Below are 23,483 nucleotides of genomic sequence, written 5' to 3' on the forward strand. Positions count from 1 at the left end.
TCTAACCTTGTTTGTTCAAGTAATCAGTCTGCGCTGTTTTTAACAGACGATACAATCAAGGGTGATCTTCATTTTCGTCGATCTCAAATTTGTGAAGAGTCTTGTTTAAAGTTTGTGGTTGTTTATGCAAAACCTGCATGGCTTCAACGCCTTCAACTTCACGTTCTACAGCTGTGAATATTCAAGCTGGTAATGTATCTTTGACCGTTGAAGAAGAACCCAAAGTTGAGAAGTTGAGACGGCATAATGAAAAGCAACCGAACTCGAAGTTTCTTCCATACGCTAAATGCGCTGCGGCTGGTTTTCTTAGCCTATTGTTTCTTGCTTGTGGTGTTTTTAGTAAACTTTCTGTCATATCGGTGGCGAAATCGAATGCAAACGATGGTAAAGAAAGCTGTAGGCGTTACATTATGCTTGTTATCATTCTGATGGTACCACAGCTCGTGAGCTTTGTTTGGGCATTTTGGGGTAGCTTGCGAAAGAAAAACAACCCATGGCCAACCTGTATGTCCATTTTCTTTGTAAGTGATTGTGTTTTAAAACATTGCGTTTTGTTTGTGATGTGTCAGGGCATATTGTCGTGAAATTCGAGTCATTCCAGGAAATTGTTTTACCTTGGAACTTAAATAAATTAAATTAGAATTCAGTTGAACTTTTCCCAAAGATTAGCTATAAAGCTGCAAAGGGGACTGTGCTCAGCCCGCCCATTTTCAATGTGCTGCCATTGACAATTTTGTTGTTTCAGTGATGTTTACAGAAAACTTTATAATCTTTACAGAAATTGATGTTGGTCAATAGTGTTATGATTAAGTTTATAGTGGTTTGATTTCTATATAGTGTGTCCTTGCCAGTGTCGCTGAAGTGGTTGGTTTGTCATTTTTTGTCATGTTGGTCTTACCCATGAAGGAAGTCAGTGGTGTTGATTCAATTGCCATCATGAATTGTGTGGGCATGCTGTCAATTTTTCGACAGATTTTCAAGTCATATCACAGAGAGGAACAAAACACAGCTGCAAGAAAACTGTTGTCATTTATCTGTGCACTTACGCAGTTAGCTGGTTTTGTTGTAATTATCGTTTTGAACAAAGTAAGGGCACCAATATACAATAAACTATTTACATTTTTGAATATCTTCAGCTTCATGGATTTCTTTTTCAAAGTTTTTCACACTTATTCCAGAGTATTCTATGTTGATACATGATTCGTGTTTGGATATAATTATGAATTAAAATATGTTTACTATGTTTACATAAGCGAGTGTGGACATGAAAAACATCTTTTATTCCTTTTACATAATTACAGATGAATTTGAAGCAAATGTTTTATTTCGCCTCTAACATGTATTCATGATTGATTTGCGAATTCTCTTTCCTTAATTTAATGGACTGAGCTCAAATAGGTTTGCACAGGCTAATGCATACTCAAATATGGACCAAATAGCGCATGCATTTCAGTGTTTATATTTCATAACATTTGATGAAAAATTATTAATTTTGCAGAACCCAAAGAAACTCGGTTATTTTCTTCCTCCTCTGTTGCTTGTCTCATTTGCATGGGTACCTACAATACGAAAATTACAATGCATACCACAATCTGATCCATTGGATGCAGGTATGTGATTTGATTTTATGAAACAACATATATGTATAACACATGCTCAGATTTTTTGATGCCCCATGTTTCAATCAGGCATCTTTAAGCATGTTGAACAAGAGGATTTGTTGTTATCTTAGATATAAAATAATTAGATCCAAACACATGGTAATGTTACACTCTTTTCATAACTTTTGCTTTATTCTCATGTGATTGGATCAGGCCGTCCAAGCTAGGGAATGTAATTTTATATAATTTAAAAGTGCCATGATAAGCCTTAATAATCCGAGGCTCGTAATCATATATTCATGTTAGCAGTTGTGTAACCAGGCCGACTTTCTACTCCCGTTATGCAAATATTTTTGTGTTCACTTACTGTAAGAACAATAGATTTCTTAAAGAAATGAATTATGATAAGCTTTCAGAATTTACATAGCAGCAGTACATCTGCAGGCTGGCTATGTTATTGCATGTTATGTTTTGCAAAAACAATGGATTTCAATAGAAACTATAAAATCAAAATAGTAAAACATGTGAGCTGATTTGTCTTAATCTGAGCTCAAGAATTCAAATCAATCAATCAAAGAGAATTTGCAAATCAATCATGTCATGAATTCATGTTTCAACATTTGTTTTAACTTTACTGTTTCGCATTATTATTATTTCATAAAAGAAATAAAAGTTGTTTTTTGTGTTTGCACTGGCTTATGCAAACCTTGGGGATGTTTGCGATAACTACCGAGCTGGTGCAAACCCTCAAGTTCTCCCAAAGGTCTCCTCTGTTTGCATAAGCCTGTGCAAACACAGTAAACATCTTTTATTTCTTAAGTAAAGAACATGAAATGACTTATTAACCTCTCGGGTAGAATTAACCTATTTTACTTTTTTCTGGAGATATTTGACTATTATGCAAATAACATCATTATGATATTACAGAGCATATTGAGATTTAAAGATCAACAATCTTTTTTGTTTCTTTAAATAATGTAGCACAACGTGTCCCTTACTGTGTCTTTCAGGCTGGAGGGAAATGGGGTCACCCACATTTTTCATGAATTTATTTGGTAAAAGTCAGCGTCCCACATATAGAGTAGTTTTGGGTTTGGATGACATTATGCCCACCCACCCCTCCCCCCACTTTCTACACAAGTGTCTTTCTACACATGTGAGTGCTACTGGAAATAATGACTTCTTTTCTTCTTTTTTTTTGATGCAGTCGATCAAAACCACCTTGGCATCGAAGAAGTGAGTAATGGAGACCCATCCAATCATCCTGGGGAATATCTTCGTATACGAACTGCGAGACGCAAAGCTACATTGATATGCGAAGGACTCAAATTGTTGCTAACGCCATTTGTCACCTACTTCATGTACAAATATATGAACGACAGTGGCAAGAAAAACATGGCCGATTTAGATGTTGGCTTTGAATATCTTAGCCAAAAAACGGATATAGTTTTTAAGTACTTTCTTGTGAACATTTTCAGCAGTTTTGTCGGTTATGTAGTTGGCATGATATCATGCTCAATGGCAATGCAAAAGTTTTGCTTCGCCCTTCCCATAACGTTAATGACTCCTGTCAGTTTTTTCATAGCTGTTGGTAGCGAAAGATTGTTCGGATATAAGTGGCTGTTTGACCATAACCTGTTCGTCAACCATAAACAAATGTGGATAGCTATTATTGTTTTTGCTTGCGTGTTTTTGGCTCAGCTGTTATCGACCATCTACTATATATGGCATTCACAAGATTTAATCATGGCTACGGAACGACAGTTGTTCTGGATGCCTTCCTATAATGGTATGTATTCATGGCCGCAACCTGTGGCCGTAACCAGATAATTCAAAGGGGGAGAGGAGGGGGGGGCGCACATTTGAGAAAAACGGACTTGTGCTGATAATTTTAATGGCATTTTAACTGACGTTAATGCTTTGTATGCCACCATTACCCTTGATAAGTCTGGCTCAAAACGTGTCTCCGGCTTGCTGTGATCAGATATGCTCTCGACTTCTCCCAAAGGTCTCCGCGGTTTACCTAAGCTTGTGCAAACACAGTAAACATCTTTTATTTCTTAAACACCTGACAAAATGACGAATGCTCTCTTTTTAAACTTGAATAATGTCTCGATTTCTTTTTGCGCATTCAATACGGATTTAACACCAGTAAATGATTTGGGACTAGTTTTACGAAGACGTTTTTTAGAGATTCACAATATGTAGCAAGTAGTTTGACAGTATCTTAAATCCCCTGGAAGGCAAAAAGCTACGATTTTTACTGCTGCTGGATCAATAGACAAAAAGTCGATTCAAATACAACAAATTTCTATTTTCTCAAATTTGACGAAGTCATTATGAGATCCGATTCATATAGCAGAACAGGCTTATATAGTGCTTGTCACTTATGCGTAGTGGTTTGCAAATTCTAATTGGAATGATCACTGCTATTTCAGGTGTTATGCTTGAGCAGAATCTTCTTCTGAATCGGAAAAATGAGCTGACGGAGGATTACGTGTTAGACCGAAACAAGCTAGCTAAGGACAGTTGTGTATTCATATGTACAACGATGTATCACGAAGCCGACTACGAGATGGAGCAACTACTTCATTCCATCCGTCGTGTTGACGTCGCCAGGGAGAGAAGCAAAAGAAGAATTGAATCTCATATATGGTTTGATGGCGCTGTGAAGGGAGACGTTCTCAATAGGTAAATCCGGTAATATATCGCTTACATGACTGAGCATTGGAGCATTGGATTATCGAGCAGTTACGCTAACGTGCGGGCTCAAATCTTGCCTTGGGCACAGAATAACTTTACAGAAGGTCAAGTGGGCACCTCGTCCTCACAGCCGCCATTATACTTCCAGCAAGATACTTAAGGTTTTTCAATTGTTTCCAACCACTGCAATAACATGACGTCATTTCTTCACAATGAAATCGAAAATGTTTCAATATACGAAATGACGTCAGATCATTTTAGTGGTTGGAAACAAGTGAAAAGGTCTAAATATCTTTCTAGAATAATGGCAGCCGATATGCGCGGCACAACATGCGCGAGGACAAAAACATCAAAGACTCCAACACGAGTGACCCTTTTGTATAATCGATATTCTGTGCCTTGGGTTTGAAGACCTATTCGAAAAGTCAAAGAAGACGACCATTTTATTGTTGTGTCCTGTTAACCCAACGCTTTTCCAAAATACACGGAACAAATTTGATCACAATCAGGTCTTTCTTCACACTGGACTGTTTCTACGTTCACATAAACTTATTAAAAACAATGGACGAAGTCAATCGAATCTTTTTATCGTTGGTGATTAACATTGATATCTACGACTCTTGCACCTTTAAAGTGTTCATGACACAAAATTTTATCACGAATTTGCGTGCGCTAATTGGTCTAGAGCTGTGTTTGCATTAGCCTTTGCAAAACACGTCTGAGCTCAACCAATCAAATCAATCAAAACAATCAATCAGTCAAAGAGAATTTGCAAATCGATTATGCAAAGATATCAGCGGAAAAATTAAAATGTCTGTCTTTTTCGCATTATTGTTATTTTATAAAAGAAATAAAAGATGTTTTTCGTTTTCGCATTGGCTTATGCAAACCTCGGAGATGTTTGTGAGAACTCTCAAGCAAGTGCAACCTTCGAAGTCATCAAGTCATTTTAAATTGCCTTTACAATGAAATGAAAACAACACTAGGTAAAATTTGGTGTCACAAACATCAGAGTATTATTGTTGGAAACAAGTGTTTCGTGCTTACTATTAAGTTGTGGGTGTCTCGTGCTTACTATTAACTTGTGGCTGTTTCGTGCTTACTATTAACTTGTGGCTGTTTCGTGCTTACTATATGAGACAATGAGTCCCACGATAATGCTTTGCGCGCTTGTATTTACTTCTGTTTTTGAACTTCCGATATCAAACGTGGAGATTAATGATTATTTTCTTGGTAGCAAAACGTCTTTCTTAAATTTAATTAACGTTATTTCTTCTTCTTTTCTTAGCCTACTTCGCTTTGACGTTGATATATGAGACTTGCAGTAGAAACCTATACTGTTACTCTAAGAACCTCATAATATGCCGCCATTTTATGGTGCCCCGAAAATCGCTATCTTTGGCTTGCTAGGCTCACAAAGCATCATCGCGAGACACATTCTTTAATTTACGCATGCAGCACAGCGAATCTCAATGTTGAAATTGATTTTCAAAACCCTGGTAATTCCTGTTTTAGTTACGTTCTGCAACTTATCTCACTGGTGAAGAAGACGCTACACGTGGAAGTGGACGCTTGTACAAGGCTGGAAACACCCTATGGAATGGAAATGAGGTGGAAGCTTCCCGGTGGTATGAATTTCCATATCCACCTCAAAGATAACTTGAAGGTAATCATTGTATGTCATAAAATAAAAACAGTAAAACGCGTGCGGGGATTGGTCTAGAGCCGTGTTTGCATTTGAAATCAACTTATTTGTAGATTTGCACCTATTTTCAAAGCCTTGATATTCGGAATTTATTTTATTTGGTTTTACGAGGTGATACATTTTGGAGTATGTTTTCACTTGTATGCTTTTAAATCTTTCCTGGGAATGAGACACTCGTCACAATGTTTTGACGAAGCGACAACGACAACAAACTTCCTCGTGCCATTCCCTTACACGGTCAAACTTCGTACTCGTTGTCGTAGTCGTAATCTTGCTAAAGCTCCCCAATGAGGTCGATCCGATGGCTATTTATTCCTCGGTTATTTTCATTACAGGTGAAGAATAAGAAACGCTGGAGTCAAATCATGTACATGTCGTACGTGCTGGATTTTAAAATCAAGCAAATGAACGGTAGAAATAGTTCTCTCGAAATAGTTACAGGGATCGTGAATGATTGATAACTGGGGTCTGGGGGAGAGATTATATTCATATATGCATACGTCATAACTGTATCACAATTGATTTCAATAGAAGCGTAATAAAGTAGAACATGCATATATGAATACTTGCTCCCCCCCTCCTCCAATTTTAGATCGTCTGTTTTTTTTTCTTTCTGGGAACCACAGCCAAATGCTAAAAATTTTCTGTGAAATTTGATTGTTGAAATCACCAAAATGACAAAAACATGAATTATGTTTAAAAGTTATTGATTATTAACAATTAATTACGATCTTTAATAAACTGATTTAAAAATGTTGTAAGGGTTCCTGTAAAACTTTCTGCCGAACTCTCAACTTTATAAGATTTCTGGGGAACTATGTTCCCGAATTCCGATACTTTTTTCACCCCTGCTGTGGTCCCTGATTTGTTCCTAAACACAACTGTTTTAAGCCTCGGTCACACTGTTCGACAATAACGATAATAACGATAAACTATAAGGAAATTCAATGGTTACATACTAACGATAAATCGTCATCGTTATCGCTGCAATGTGATCGCACACAAGAGTTTGAATAACGAGCGATTTTTCTTTGCATCGTTATCGGATGCAGTGTGACCGAGGCTTTAAGCTTGCTCTGACTATATTTAGTACCGGAAGCGGACACGTACATTCTTACGACTGACGCGGACATTAAATTTGACGCGGACTCGGTCGAGGCTCTTCTGGACCGTCTGATACGCGACCCTAAAGTCGGTGCTGTTTGTGGAAGGACTCATCCTATAGGTCATGGACCTCTGGTTTGGTATCAAAAATTTGATTATGCCATTGGTCATTGGTTGCAAAAGGTAACTGTATATTTATATCGTGAGATCTTGTAAAACTGTAATAGATTTTCTTTCCTATATAATATTGTATTTTCACATCACGAACCGCTTGAAATTTCATAAAACAAAGTAAAACAAATTCCGAAACATCTCGTTTTCTTGATATTTAAGATAATACAAGAGTTTCAACACAAAAGATGGTGTAATATTTCGTCTTTATTCCAAAGACATCATCAGACTAATAGTTTATAATGCAGGCTGCGAAACTATTGCATTGTAAACTATTAGTTTTATGATGTCTTTGGAATAAAGACGAAATATTACACCATCTTTTGTTTTAAAACTGTTGTATTATCTTGAATATCAAGAAAACGAGATGTCTGTTTTCGGAATTTGTTTTATTTTGTTTTGCTTAAAATTGTCTGCTTGTCCTGGTTATTGGTCTTGAACTTCTGTGATATGAAATTAGATAATTTGCAGTTGGTTGTACGCATCTTTTACTTTAATTTATTCGTGCCAGTATTTAAATGAAACAGCTTTAAATCATGAATGTGATAAACTCAAAAAACACTTTAAACTTTTAGACAATGTTTGAAGGGGGGCAACGAAAACATAAGTTGATTTTATGTTATGTAAGTTAGGAACAACACCGACCTCAAATTATCTATTTTACACAACACGAAATTTGCAAAGAAAGTCGATCTCAGTTTTACTTCAGAAATATACGAAATTATGCGTCATTTGCGTCATTCGTCAATTTAAAGGGAAATGCTGTCAGTATTTTTTCACTGTTTATATACGTATGAAAAATAAGAAAGATTTTATGGTTTTGTTGTGGTACAATTTGATTCGCGTACGCGTTTAATAACAGGATATTTACGGAGCGTCCAACATTTTATCTTTTTCTTTCACAAGGTTGCTAATCATGTGTTAGGCTCTGTCCTCTGCTGTCCTGGCTGTTTTAGTGTCTATAGAGCGAAAGCTGTACGGGATGTCCTCTCCATATATTCCACGACAGCCGATCATGCAGTTGACTTCCTTACCAAAGATATGGGTGCGTATCTATGTATGCGATGAGTTGTTCGAAGAAAAATTTCATTACCACAATAAGCTAAAATTCTTTATTCAACATGTATATTCATATTAACAAAGGTAGCACTCCAGTTCCATATTCAGTTCACAAAGGTAGCTCTCCAGTTATATAATCAGTTCACAAAGGTAGCACTTAAGTTGTATATTCAGTTCACAAAGGTAGCACTCCAGTTATATATTCAGTTCACAAAGGTAGCACTCCAGTTATATATTCAGTTCACAAAGGTAGCACTCCTGTTATATATTCAGTCCACAAAGGTAGCACTTCATTTCCATATTCGGTTCACAAAGGTAGCACTCCAGTTATATATTCAGTTCACAAAGGTAGCACTTCATTTCCATATTCGGTTCACAAAGGTAGCACTCCAGTTATATATTCAGTTCACAAAGGTAGCACTCCAGTTATATATTCAGTTCGATGGCATTGTTTTATCCCTTAAATGTGTACACTTGTACGATTATGTGAGCATTTTTGAAAAATTTTTCATATGAATTGTTACTTGCCGAAACTTTGCCAAAATTAAGCTCCAATGCACTACGACCTGCATGCTTTGATGATCGTTTGTGTTGTGTAGGCTATGGCCGACGTATTAGATCCAATGCATTTTTCCAACGCGGAAAAATAGCCTCTTTGTTTGAGTGTCCGGATTACATTTTACTTCTCTTGACAACTTTGTTGTGATTTTGACAAGAAATAAGGATCTTCTAAACACTGCTCGGAACTGTTCGAGACATACTGCTCGGGACTTTCCGAGACTGTTCGAGACTTACTGCTCGGGACTTTCCGAGACTGTTCGAGACTTACTGCTCGGGACTTTCCGAGACTGTTCGAGACTTACTGCTCGGGACTTTCTGAGACTGTTCGAGACTTACTGCTCGGGACTTTCCGAGACTGCTTGAAACTGCCCGGCAAAAGAAGAAACACTGGTAGGGAAAAATAAAATGCTCGCCGTTGATAAATCAGTAGTGTAAGTTTAAACCAGGCTGCCCATGCTCCCTCCAGGATGGGGTGCCCCCCCCCAACTCTGACAAATAGGCAACATAAACATTTTCCTGATAATCGTTTATAAAACACAATCGTAACTGTTTTATATATATATACAGAAAAACACCAAATAGAGCTTTCAATTTACTTCCATGAACACGAGCACACGGATGACTTTGAATATGAAATTTCCAGTGCTTCCACTTGCCCAAATATAATCCTACGTATTTAGTTTTATTTTCCATAACTAACACTGTTCAAGGGACCCCTTGCACGCATATTGCATGGGTGCCCGTCGCTCTGCCCACCCAGAGCTTGTAGTGGTTACGACACTGAATAAAATAAAATTGTTTCAAGCATTGAAACAATATCACATCATCAAGTTGCCAAAAACGAGGCTTTTAACACTTCCGCTAAGTTCTCGTTCAACTGTTATTATACAAGGTCTTCCAACTGCAAAATTTTCTAGTTCTTACAGTTTTTGGATGTTAAGAGGAAGATGATAATATTTGATAGTTTAGAAGGTTATTTCATCCAGGGGAGTAAATTTTTCTTCCAGGCAGTGCTCAATATGTCCGAGAAATAAGGAGTTTTTTTTATCAGTCTGCCTCATTAGTTCGTTCACGCAAGGTTCTTGCGCTTCTTTTTAGGTGAAGACCGCTGGCTCTGTACACTGATGGTTCAAGCTGGCTGGCGTTTAGAATACTGCGCAGCTGCGGAGAACTCTACTCACTGTCCAGATGCTTTTGACGAGTTTTACAAACAGCGTCGCAGATGGATCCCGTCAACGCTTGCGAACTTGGCTTTGGTGATTAGCGAATCACAGATCACCCTTAAGAACAACGACTCCATGTCTTATCCGTTCATCTTGTATCAAATGGCGAATGTCTTCTCAACTTTAATCAGGTATGTTAATGAAGAACTCAACTAGCAGTGTTTACAGACAGTGAAATTTTATTTATATATTTAGTCCTGGTACCGTTATTCTTATAATGCTTGGTGGTTTAGTTTACGGTTGGCAAAATATAAACGAGCTAGCCGTCTTGATACTTCTCACCTTAGTTGCCTTTGGTTACGGTCTAATGTGCTTGTACACGTCACAAGATCTTCAACTCAAGACAGCCAAAGTTTTGACCGTTGTGTACTCTCTGTTGATGAGTGTTGTGTTTGTTGGTGTGTTAGTACAGAGCGTCGAAAATCCGGTGAAGAAGACAGATGTAACTCCCACTCCAAGTACGTACTCATTAAAATATTTTTTGTATGATTTCGGTAGAGAGTTGAAAAAAGATGCAAGTACTCGTGACTATTTTACCATCCTTCAATAAGGTTTCCTTGGAATAAGGTTTGTGATGAAGATTCATAGATAAACACTCGAAAGAATCATGCGCATGCACAACAAAAAAACAACATCGCATTTTATTGGCTTTACAGAAGCTATAAAACGCGCGCGCTGATTGGTCCATAGCTGTGTTGGCATCAGCTTGTGCGACCGGTCTGAGTTCAGTCAATTACATTAAACAAAAATACATGGAACGCTACCTAAAGCAAATAATTAAAGCCAAATCTTACACCCAGCCACGCGAGATTACACCCGGAGAAGCGTGTTTAGTGTTTCGTGATTCTTTCGCGGAGTGAAAATTGATTGAAATACACACGCGTGTCTGGGTGTAATCTCGCGTGTCTGAGTGTCAAATTTGACTTCAAAAGATTATCAGGCTTTTTTATTACATGCAGGTAGCGTTATATGTGTTTCAGTTCATTGGTGTCAATTAAATCAACCAAAGAGAATTTTTAAATCAATCATGAATATACATGTTAGAGGAAAAATTAAAACATTTGTTTTAGATTTATCTTTTTCGCCGCATTATTGTTTGTTTTTTTTTTGTAAAATAATTTCGTGTTACTTCAGGCTCATGCAAAGCTCAGAGAAGTTTGTGAAAACACAGAAACAATCTTATATTTCTAAAATATTGATTACCTTAATCAGGTGTAAAAGTGTACAACTGTGAAACTAACTCAATCTACACGATTTAGTTAACGGAAGGTTTTAAATGACAAGACATGAAGGTTTTTCAGACACGAAATCCCACGGGGGGAATGGCTCAACTTGTTTGCAACTCTGGCTAAGAGTGCTTTCTGATCATCGAGAAGCTTGTTGGAAAAACTGCTCTTCCTGGAAGTAATTTTCGACAAATCAGAAAGCGCTCTTTGTTGTTATCTCGTGTATACGTCCTCCGTGTACATTATATTTATAAATATTTATGTTTCCCGTAATGCATTGCACTACGCCACGTGATCATAATGTTGGTTTATGCGTTTGACGACAAACCAGAAAGCGCTCTTTGTTGTTATCTCGTGTATACGTCCTCCGTGTACATTATATTTATAAATATTTATGTTTCCCATAATGCATTGCACTACACGACGTGATCATAATGTTGGTTTATGCGTTTGACGAACAAAGAACGCTTCCCAACCATGTTTACTGTGTCGATTTACGATCGGGCATTTGCTTCATTCTCATGTGTGTATTTCGACAATTATACGTCATAGGGGCTTGTGAAGACCATGGTGAACGCCTAAAATTTTATGCCTTTTAAAAGAAAGTACAGCATTTTGAATTCACAATTCCACCTACCTGATTTGTGATGATTAATAGTTTCGATATTTACTTCGTCGTCTCTGAAGTTTATACTTTTATTTCAGCAAGTATTACACTGCCTCCTAAAAGTACTATACCGCCTACTACGTCAACAAAGAACTCAAAAGCAAGCTTCAACGTACCTGTTTGGATAAGTAAAGGTTTATGAATTGAAATTTTCACCACGTACGGATTTTCTGGGGTGAGGGGTGTGTGCCAGCTCCAAATGTCAAATTTCACCTCTTGAAAAGATTGTTCACCCATCTAAGAAAACATTTTAACAATTTCTAGGAAAATAAATCACTAGTACAGATATTGATGGCGGCGCTAGCAAACCGCCCCTACAATCATTACTTCTTCACTTTGTCTTACGTCACTTTCATAGAAAACAATTTCTAGGAAAACAAATCACTAGTACAGATATTGATGGCGGCGCTAGCAAACCGCCCCTACAATCATTACTTCTTCACTTTGTCTTACGTCACTTCCTCCTAAAAATTTTAGCCCCCCACCTGTAGAAGATATGAAAATCCGTCCATTTTTATCAGGATACTGTTGCATAGTAAATTACTTGAAAAAATGACTGTTTTCTGTGTTAGGTCCTCACGCGTTGGAAAATACGTTTTCTAATTTTCTTTTGGAAGGTAGGAGCATCATTTGACCTTGCAACGCAGTTTGTCATTTTTTGTTGTGACCAGCAAAAACGTTTTCATTTTCCAGGCAAGACGTCCCCGAAATCGGCAACGACATCACAAAACCCGTCGACTCCGAGCCCGACACCCAAGGAACCGTTATATCAGCGGTTTGCCATCTCAGCGTGGTATCTTTTTGCAATTGTTGCTGTCTTTGTTCTCACCGCATTTTGTCATCCCACCGAAGCCGGTTGCTTGGTACACGGAATCTGGTACCTTCTCTGCCTACCTTCCGGCTATCTGTTTCTCATCATTTACTCAATATGTAACTTAACAGATCGGTCTTGGGGTGAGTGTAAAAACAATGTAGTGTAATGTAACGTAATATGTGTAATAATATATGTTGTTATTTTTTTATTTATGCATGCGTAGCGATATTTTTTGATTTCGTGCAATCTGATTGGCTGCCTCGACGGGGTAGCTTTTTACGACATCTTGACCGTGGTCCAACGAGTGATATTTTTTTCGAAATGTATTTGTTTACAAAGTTAAATTAGATATTTTAAAATTGATTTAATAGCAATTTGAATTGTTCAAGGAGATAGAAAAATATATTCAGATGGTTTTTTATACAAAATTCACTATCCAGGCGAAGTGAATTTTGTATAAAACAATGCAATTTCATCTTGAACACGCTGCATATCGGCCATTTTACAACGCAAATTTTTTCCTTATAAGAATAAGAAAATAAATATGTTATAATATAATATACTATAATATACTATAATATAATATAATATAGTATAATATAATATAATTATTAAATTATCGTCTCCTTCGTTACATGGCTATCAAAATTTTCACCTATAGGAACGCGTGAGGCCAAAACGAAAAGTGCGAACGATAAACCAATATCGAAAATTATTATGGATAAATTGATTTGGGTCTGTCATGGCTGCAAGGACGATCCTGTTCAAGAACCTGTTTCGGAGCCTGTTGAACCTGTTGACAGAACGCGAAGTACAACAAGTGATTCATCGAGTGAGGTCAGTTCAGATCACTTTCAAAACACGAATGTCACGTCTTTGATTGTTTGTTTTTGAAATCGAAAGTATTTTTTAATTTAACCTTTGCAATGTCATCCTTTTTGTCGTGATTAATTAGGGAATGGGAGGCAGCGTGCAAAGAAGAACGTTAATCTTCAGTACTTATGAATTAAGGAAAGGGAGGCAGCGTGCAAAGACGAACGTTAATCTTCAGTACTTATGAATTAAGGAAAGGGAGGCAGCGTGCAAAGACGAACGTTAATCTTCAGTACTTATGAATTAAGGAAAGGGAGGCAGCGTGCAAAGACGAACGTTAATCTTCAGTACTTATGAATTAAGGAAAGGCAGCGTGCAAAGACGAACGTTAATCTTCAGTAATTATGAATTAAGGAAGGGGAGGCAGCGTGCAAAGAAGAACGTTAATCTTCAGTAATTATGAATTAAGGAAGGGGGAGGCAGCGTGCAAAGAGGAACGTTAATCTTCAGTAATTATGAATTAAGGAAGGGGAGGCAGCGTGCAAAGAAGAACGTTAATCTTTAGTACTTATGAATTAGGAAAGGGGCAGCGTGCAAAGAAGAACGTTAATCTTCAGTAATTATGAATTAAGGAAGGGGAGGCAGCGTGCAAAGAAGAACGTTAATCTTCAGTAATTATGAATTAAGGAAAGGAGGCAGCGTGCAAAGAAGAACGTTAATCTTCAGTAATTATGAATTAAGGAAAGGGAGGCAGCGTGCAAAGACGAACGTTAATCTTCAGTAATTATGAATTAAGGAAAGGGAGGCAGCGTGCAAAGAAGAACGTTAATCTTCAGTACTTATGAATTAAGGAAGGGGAGGCAGCGTGCAAAGAAGAACGTTAATCTTCAGTAATTATGAATTAGGAAGGGAGGCAGCGTGCAAAGAAGAACGTTAATCTTCAGTACTTATGAATTAAGGAAAGGGAGGCAGCGTGCAAAGAAGAACGTTAATCTTCAGTAATTATGAATTAAGGAAGGGGGAGGCAGCGTGCAAAGAAGAACGTTAATCTTCAGTACTTATGAATTAAGGAAAGGGAGGCAGCGTGCAAAGAAGAACGTTAATCTTCAGTACTTATGAATTAGGAAGGGAGGCAGCGTGCAAGAAGAACGTTAATCTTCAGTAATTATGAATTAAGGAAGGGGAGGCAGCGTGCAAAGAAGAACGTTAATCTTTAGTACTTATGAATTAAGGAAGGGGAGGCAGCGTGCAAAGAAGAACGTCAATCTTCAGTACTTATGACTTTTTTATTTCTTAGTCTGATAGTCAATCAGATCAAACATTGCAGGAGTCCAACATGGAAGAGAGCGATGATAATAGTGAAAATGTTGATGAGAATTATACTAAAACTGCCAAGACCGAAGAGAACTTGCCTACTCCCCATTCCCCCACGTCTCCCACTCGACCGTTGAAACCTGCGCTGAAGAAAGGACCAAGATCTCCTTCACACGATTCAAATATAGGTGAAGTCACGTGACTATCATTTTATTTTCCCTTTGGCTGTTTTTCGAAGGGAGTATTCAAAACTTGAGAGGGAAAAATTTTTTGCTTTGCTGGTCGAAACACTTGTTTTCATCGTCGAACATGATAGATTTAAGGCTTCATAACGAGCAAAATTCAACCTATGAAATTTTTTGTTTCAGAAGAATTCCGTCTTCCCGGCCACCCTAAGAGAAGTGTTCATTTCCATCATAAATTACCGCAATTCAAATCGCATACAAGTGTCGAAGACTGGTTGGATGGTAAAATGAAGGTAAGTCGGAAATGCGGTGGAGTTTTCGCGCGTCGTTTTTTCTTTATAAAATAAACACAATGAAACGCGTGCGCTGATTGGTCTAGAGCTAAGTTTGCATTCGCCAGTGCAAAACATATCTGAGCTCAACCAATCAAATCAATCTGAACTATCAATCAGTCAAAGAGAATTTGCAAATCGATCATGAATACAATTTAGAGGAAAAATTAAAATGTTTGTCTTTTTCGCATTATTTTATTTTATAAAAGAAACAAAAGATGTTTTTCGTGTTTGCACTGGCTTATGCAAACCTCGGAGACGTTTGTGAGAACTCTCGAGCATGTGTAACACTCGACCTTCGGTCTCGGGCTTGCACTGATCTGCTCTCGAGTTCTCCCAAAGGTCTCCTCGGTTCGCATTTTATTTCTTAAAAGATCACTAGCTACATCATACGACCATTTATCATTTTGTTGCCACTTATAGAAATACAAGCCCAACTTTGAACAAAATGGCTACGATGACACAAGCTTCATATGTGGAATGACTGATCAGGTGATTCACACTTATTTTCCCTGTAATCCTTACTTGTCCCCTAGCACCGTCTGACGTACTCATTTGTCTTCGCACGAGGGTGCAAGCTTCATATGTGGAATGACTGATCAGGTGAAGCACACTTATTTGCCCTGTAATCCTTACTTGTCGCCGAGCACCGTCTGACGTACTCATTTGTCTTCGCACGAGGGTGTTTTTAAAGATGTTTCTATGGGATGGGCGCCATTAACTAAGACTGGCGTGTCGGAACCAGGCCTCCCTCCTCACTTTGTATTAAAATAACAAGATCGCTATGAAAGATGTTTATGTTATGTTTTCTATTAACATGCGGTATAAAAATCCATATAACTATATAAAAATGCGAAACGCTACGTATGACGTTTCGTATATACAATGTATACTACGTTTATGCTCTGATTTGTATCTGAAGGCCCGTTTACACGATCCGATTTTGTCGGATCCCAAAAAAACGGATCGTTTGAACACGTATAAAGTGAGCTTCCGACAGTCGAATCCGTCAGTCTCAAAAATCGGATGGAAATAGAACTTGCTCTATTTTCATCTGACAACATCAAAGGAAGTCTACTAGGCTAAAGCTTTTTACTCTTTATACTTCCCAAATTTGAGCTAACGAGAGAAATTAGATTTGAAAAAGACTTGAAAACAAGTATAAAAATACGCAAATATACCGATAAATGTACTGGGTAACACAAATGGCAGCTTTCAAGACAATAAATATCTGAACGAATATAAATGTGAACAAAACTCGAAACAGGAAGTCGGAACCGATACAGAACACACTATGCAGAAAACAATACGATTACATTATAACTTCCGGGATGTGCCCTTCCCACTTCTATTGTCCTTTCGACAGTGGATATAACTTTCTCTCAGAAAATTGGTCCCTTCTGAGGAAACGTTGCTCGCTCGCTTACGCACGCAATCTTTAATGTTTGATGTTTAATCATTCTAATTTGATATTTGATTGTACGTAATGATATATTTTCTAATTGACAGCGTGAATTACATTTCATTGCTATAAATGAAGAATAAAGTTTAACTCATTAAACATTAGTTTGTCTACGGTGAAATTAATACATAAAATTTGAAACTAAGAGTTAACTGCCTAAGATCATATCGAAAAACATATCGTTAACATCATATTTACAATAAAATTTCACTTTGTTATTACCATTTGGTTAAAATATTCTGTACCATGAAATTTTGGGCTGTTTGTGAAATGTTTCCGTTTTTTTCAGGATTTGATAGATATCGGAATCGAAACACGCGGGCATCGCAAGAAACTTCTTCGTGAAATTGAGCAAATTCCATTGGTTGATATGGGAAACAACGTACCGGTAAATAGCTATCATTTGCCATGTATTTCCTGTTCATCAGCATCGCTTATGGTGACCATGCAGCAGTTTTTATGTATGGTTTCTCCGTCACGTGTGTTTCATCATTTACACTATGATTTTAATGTAAATGGTTTGAACCCGGAGTATCGTTACATGTTTGTAAATGTAGATCGTCCAGGTTGGTATAGTCCTGAGAAGGACTGTTTTGTTGTTGACTGACGTTTCGACAACCTTAGCGGTAGCCATCTTCAATACACAAATGACTCTGAAGATGACTACCGCTAAGGTTGTCGAAACGTCAGTCAACAACAACAAAAACAGTCCTTCCCAGGACTATACCAACCTGGACGATCTACATTTACAAAGATGTAACACTATGATTCTGTCACTGTTTCCGGTTTAAAGCGTCGGCAATTATCGAGACCTCACGAAGTTAGGATGTATCGTGACTTGGTGTAATATCACGAAGTTAGAATGTATCGTGACTTGGTGTAATATCACGAAGTTAGGATGTATCGTGACTTGGTGTAATATCACGAAGTTAGAATGTATCGTGACTTGGTTTAATATCACGAAGTTAGGATGTATCGTGACTTGGTGTAATATCACGAAGTTAGAATGTATCGTGACTTGGTGTAATATCACGAAGTTAGGATGTATCGTGACTTGGTGTAATATCACGAAGTTAGAATGTATCGTGACTTGGTGTAATATCACGAAGTTAGGATGCATCGTGACTTGGTGTAATATCACGAAGTTAGGATGTATCGTGACTTGGTGTAATATCACGAAGTTAGAATGTATCGTGACTTGGTTTAATATCACGAAGTTAGAATGTTTCGTGACTTGGTTTAATATCACGAAGTTAGGATGTATCGTGACTTGGTGTAATATCACGAAGTTAGAATGTATCGTGACTTAGTGTAATATTATCTAAAATCATATGCTGTAACGTAGAATTTCACACTGTTCTTCTCGGAGATACAAAGGCAAATGTGCTACGTTACACGACGCGTGTGTGACCCATGCACAAAAAGTGGAAGTTTTCGAACTCTGTGAACTTTATTAACGCAAAGTGATGAAACATACATGAAAGACTATATCCAAAAATACCAATTTAAACTGAAATGGACTTATTTAAATACCATCGCATATCATACAAAAGCTTTTGAACTTGTACTATACAGGCTCTATTTCAGAAAATTGCCGTCCAGAGACTTTCGAAAAGTTTGAATATCTTCAGACTTTTCAACGAAAGTCCTATAGTCTGTATCTTGTCGATTTTTCGTGCAAAACGTTTTAGAAATGCTGCATGCTACAAAATATCTTAGAAATTCTGCATAGTACAAAATGTCTTAGAAATGCTGCATGCTACAAAATATCTTAGAAATTCTGCATAGTACAAAATGTCTTAGAAATGCTGCATGCTACAAAATATCTTAGAAATTCTGCATAGTACAAAATGTCTTAGAAATGCTGCATGCTACAAAATATCTTAGAAATTCTGCATAGTACAAAATGTCTTAGAAATGCTGCATGCTACAAAATATCTTAGAAATTCTGCATAGTACAAAATGTCTTTGAAATGCTGCATGCTACAAAATATCTTAGAAATTCTGCATAGTACAAAATGTCTTAGAAATGCTGCATGCTACAAAATATCTTAGAAATTCTGCATAGTACAAAATGTCTTTGAAATGATGCATGCTACAAAATATCTTGAAATTCTGCATATTACAAAACGTTTTAGAAATGCTGCATGCTACAAAATATCTTAGAAATTCTGTATAGTACAAAATGTCTTTGAAATGATACAAAGTACAGAGATGATTTGAGTGCGAACATATGTGCTAGTTAGAAGTTCGCCCAATGGTTAGATTATACATGTAGAATGGACATTTCATTAAAATATCAGTGTTTATGGAGTTTTAGAAAACATTGTAGTGACGTTTAGTTAGAAGGAAGTTTTTTCTGAGCTAACTTTTTGTGAGTTCTATTGACTTCTTTCTTCAGGATAACGTAGACAAATGGTTGGCAGACTTGGGTCTCCACGACTACTGGCTAAATTTTAAAAACAACAGTTACGACAATCCCAAAGCGTTGGAAGATTTGAAAGTGATGAACTCCAAAGATTTGAGTAAAGTGTTAACTGATGATCTTCATGTCACCAAGAAAGGCCATTTGAAAAAACTAACGACTGCCGTACGCAAGCTACAATACCCTAGTGCAAGTATGTCGAAGAATTCGTTGACAAACATCATTAATTTTTTTGAGTTAAAAGTTCTTATGAATTTGTTTAAAAGTTTTAATTTGGTTAAAAGTTCTTATGAATTTTTCTATTTTTTATACAGTCGAGCGGAAAATCCGCGAAGCCAGGCAAGCTTTACGTAAGGTTCCCACTTGGCTTCTGCGTGAGGAAAACGAAGGGGAAGAATTCGAGTTTTGGAGTAAACTTCGCAAGCTGAGATTGTTGCCCGAATCCAAAGCATTCGGTCAGCACTCGGAGTTGGCCGACAAACTCGAAGATCTTCGTTCTTCGGTCGTTTTAGCTTTCACAGTGGCAAACATGGTGTGGATAATACTGATATACGTTTTGGCCAGACATGCTTCGCTTAAAGTGCAAAGTACGAATTTTCTGAGTCTGGCGTTTCTAGTGGCCTTTGGAGCAATCGTGGTGATTCAGTTCTTCACGATGCTCTGGCACAGAGTGGACACCTTGCTTCATATACTTGCACGTGCACCATTCCGTGGTGACAGCCCGAGTTTTAAGGGCTGGGCATTTAGTGATGAAAGCCTCATACCACCTCCTACTGAGGAAGAATTGCAACAGGTTCGACGGCGCAGTCAGAGAGCGCTGTCCAGAGATTTTACTAGCAGCGACGAGCATCAGCCATTGTTAGGTACAAATGGTAGGCCCAGTTATCGTTTTTCTAGGCCTTTCAGTCCTCGCCCAGTTTGACTGCTTTCATTATCTTATGGAAAGAACTGTGAGCAAACATAACCCAATGATTTTGTGTCAATGAATGCTGGTTGTAAAGAGGGAAATTTATACATACGAGTTAGTCATTTTATGATTTTTAAAATTTTCAATGTATTTTGTAATAAGAATTTAAAGACAATGTATTGAATTTGGAATTTTTTAATTATTACTTCATCATGGAGTCATTGTCAATGCTAAACTATGAAAATTATACTCTAGCAATTATATTTATGTATTATATGGATGCACTATTTCAAATTGTATTCGATTTTGTCCGAGGACTTAGTTTGATGGTTGAAGTTGATTTTGCTTGAAGGACTGAGTTTAAAGATGACCTAGAATCTTTATCTTTTCCATTTCTGAAAGGATGAAACCCAATTTCCTGCCACAGCCACAGGTAGTTGACAAGGTTATACATGTATGTTAGGTTTCATCCGGTTTTGAACAAGAAAAATCTTTAGTCAATACAACATGACATGGCCATTATGAACATTAAACAATGCCAACGGATAAAAATTATACACGCTGTAAGTCTCAAACAAGTATTAAGACAGTTTTATACAAAATTTTACACTTCAATACATTGTAATAAATACTCAACCACGACTCGCACAATTTACATGACGATACAAGACTTTTCTTCACTATTAGCACTATCGTCTGTCTTCTCTCTACAGTTTTTCTCGTTCGACAATCCATATTTAGCTCGAATTTCATCGCGTTTTTTCTGTCTTTCTTCGCTGCGTTTGGCATAAACCTGTTGCCTCTTCGCCTTCTCTGCTTTTCTTTCTCTTCGATTTTACGCGCTTCCTTTAATGTTAGGCCACCGGCTTCGTTTTCCTCTTTTTTTTCATCCCCAAAGCCGAAACCTTTGCTTACTGAATCGGTGACGGAGTTTACTTTACTCGTTAATACAGATTTTGCCAAAGAGTCCATATTTAAGTTCTTTCAACATTCGAGTACAGTTACTTCCGCTTTGAGGATCTCTAAACCTTCAAAGTTGCAGTCAGGCATCTCCCAATAATAATTTTTGCTTGATTAAAAGAATCAGTTTCACTTTTCATCCTTAGATAATTCGTCCAACTTTTATGAGTCATGAATTCAATAAAATTCAAATAGTCGCGAGTGGAATTGAAGCCTGAAATAGCTGTATTTCGCATGGAGGTAGCAGTTCAGTTCCCTTGACAACGTTGTTGATTTTTTAATTTTGAGTAAATTTTTTCTGTGCATCTGTCGAATGAATGGCTAGTGTAAAACTTCAACACAAATGGAAAGTCAACGTAGCCTTTATGAGATTGAACCACAGGGAAATTAAACGCCATGGAAAATGAGCATCTAGTTAATCAGTAAGTCCAGTGTGTGATACTTAAATATTTTCTTTTGTTGTTTTGTGGGAAAAAAACTATAGGTGAATAATGGCTGCTGCATTGAGGACTGTTTTGAAATAAAAGTGATTTTTATTTAAGAAATACAAACAGTGTGCACTTTAAATGTTTAAAATTTGTGCTTTGCGAAACACCTTTCCTACCTAGAAGCAATTCCACGTTGACAAGATTTGAAAAGTTAAAAGTACTCAGCAGGTTAACTGTGCAAGAGCTCGAGGCAATACAACAATCATTTCCTGTAAGTGTAGATGGTTATGAGCTTGCTCTTATATCAAAATAATTCCCTTTCATTGAGTTTGAAGTGTAATTGTATATTTGTCACTTTCAGATAATCTTATTCGATTCTGTGGAGGAAAGACGAGATGCTGATCAGTTCTGTGAACTGTTGTCCAGCATTATTCCCCACGGCAATGAAGATGAATTTCGAGAACTTTTTGATGTCATTGACACTGACAAAGAAGGGTTTGTGGATTGGGATAAATTTTGCTCTCATTTGCAACGCGACTATCAGGAAAAAGATGACAGAATGAAGACGACCCAGGTTTCTAGACAATATTTTACTTCATCATTTTCAATTTCCCCCACATAAATACATGTAATCTTTGTTCTCCAAAAATACAGGTACCGCAATGGAGGGAAGTGAAATACACAAATAGGTAAAGACATTTCAGTTTTTTTGTTTTTGTTATTGACTTGTCTTGTTCTTATGGTCCTAGACATAAGAGGGCAATTGAATGATTTTTATCCTTTCTTTACTTAGGGAAATGTGTAGATTTCATTCAATATTATAAAATAATCATAATGAAACGTGTACACCAATTGGTCTAGAGCTGTGTTTGCATTAGCCTGTTCTCCCAAAGGTCACCTTGCTTTGCATAAGTGTGTGCAAACACAGTAAAACCCAATCAATCCACCATATATCTTTATTTTAGTCCTCATAAAGAGAACATCCAGAAGATCACAATGTTGAAAAATCCACCAAGATATTTGACTGTTAGTAAGGTAAACAGCAGGTAGTACCATGCTCTTGATGATTGCGCACTTTTAAATGAGGAGGCTCTCGTTAAAAATTGATTTATATATCAGGCTGACTGATCTGATATTTCTATCCAAATATTTTGTTGAATTTTCTTAAACATTATTTAGGAAGGTGTTGCTGTTGTCTGGAATTTAAATATGAAGCCCTTGAGAACAATCCGCGTATGTGTGTGATATATATATACATATATTATTATCTAGATTTTTGTTCCACATCTTTTTTGTGTTTTTTTTCCTCTCCCTTTTTGAAAAATCTACTTTATCAACACTTAAATAAACACTTTATAAGCACTTAAATTACACAAGTTTCAAAATTAACTGATGCTTGACTGAGGCATCCGGTCTTATGTTTCAACATCAGATCACTCCTGATGAAGACACTAGACTGGAGTATATAAGGACTCAAGTTTCAACATCAGATCACTCCTGATGAAGACACTAGACTGGAGTATATAAGGACTCAAGTTTCAACATCAGATCACTCCTGATGAAGACACTAGACTGGAGTATATAAGGACTCAAGTTTCAACATCAGATCACTCCTGATGAAGACACTAGACTGGAGTATATAAAGACTCAAGTTTCTACATCAGATCACTCCTGATGAAGACACTAGACTGGAATACATAAGGACTCAAGTTTCAACATCAGATCACTCCTGATGAAGACACTAGACTGGAATACATAGGACTCAAGTTTCTACATCAGATCACTCCTGATGAAGACACTAGACTGGAATACATAAGGACTCA

At 37.1% G+C, this 23,483-nt stretch overlaps 3 protein-coding genes across 4 annotated transcripts in view; 2 read left to right on the top strand and 1 right to left on the bottom strand.

Annotated features, from left to right (window-relative positions):
• Positions 1–20,566, top strand: LOC124450504. 2 transcript variants are annotated; one of them, XM_047001168.1, is made up of 21 exons: positions 1–521; positions 838–1,086; positions 1,499–1,610; positions 2,809–3,390; positions 4,040–4,292; positions 5,820–5,970; positions 6,345–6,420; positions 7,100–7,296; positions 8,191–8,329; positions 10,003–10,258; positions 10,323–10,585; positions 12,059–12,154; positions 12,593–12,637; positions 12,714–12,974; positions 13,496–13,671; positions 14,945–15,149; positions 15,330–15,439; positions 15,902–15,970; positions 17,230–17,328; positions 19,342–19,558; positions 19,680–20,566. In XM_047001168.1, the coding sequence occupies exons 1-21, from the start codon at positions 138–140 to the stop codon at positions 20,285–20,287; spliced, it is 4,548 nt and encodes a 1,515-aa protein (XP_046857124.1). In that variant the 5' UTR covers positions 1–137; the 3' UTR covers positions 20,288–20,566. The 2 variants fall into 2 exon arrangements, with proteins under 2 accessions (XP_046857124.1, XP_046857125.1); XM_047001169.1 differs by having other exon boundaries at positions 15,333–15,439.
• Positions 20,452–21,403, bottom strand: LOC124450506. The gene is given in 2 exon segments (XM_047001172.1): positions 20,452–21,091; positions 21,094–21,403. Coding segments are annotated over 2 exon segments (318 nt in total). The 5' UTR covers positions 21,245–21,403; the 3' UTR covers positions 20,452–20,924.
• Positions 21,369–23,483, top strand: part of LOC124450505 (WD repeat-containing protein 49-like) — a 17,262-nt gene continuing 15,147 nt past the window's right edge. The window contains 6 exon segments of the mRNA XM_047001171.1: positions 21,369–21,654; positions 21,841–21,931; positions 22,022–22,234; positions 22,315–22,349; positions 22,626–22,695; positions 22,840–22,893. Of these exon segments, the coding sequence (XP_046857127.1) occupies positions 21,629–21,654; positions 21,841–21,931; positions 22,022–22,234; positions 22,315–22,349; positions 22,626–22,695; positions 22,840–22,893 (489 nt within the window). The 5' untranslated portion in view covers positions 21,369–21,628.

This window comes from Xenia sp. Carnegie-2017, unplaced genomic scaffold, assembly GCF_021976095.1.
Source record: "Xenia sp. Carnegie-2017 unplaced genomic scaffold, XeniaSp_v1 HiC_scaffold_24, whole genome shotgun sequence".
Classification (NCBI taxonomy): domain Eukaryota; kingdom Metazoa; phylum Cnidaria; class Anthozoa; order Malacalcyonacea; family Xeniidae; genus Xenia; species Xenia sp. Carnegie-2017.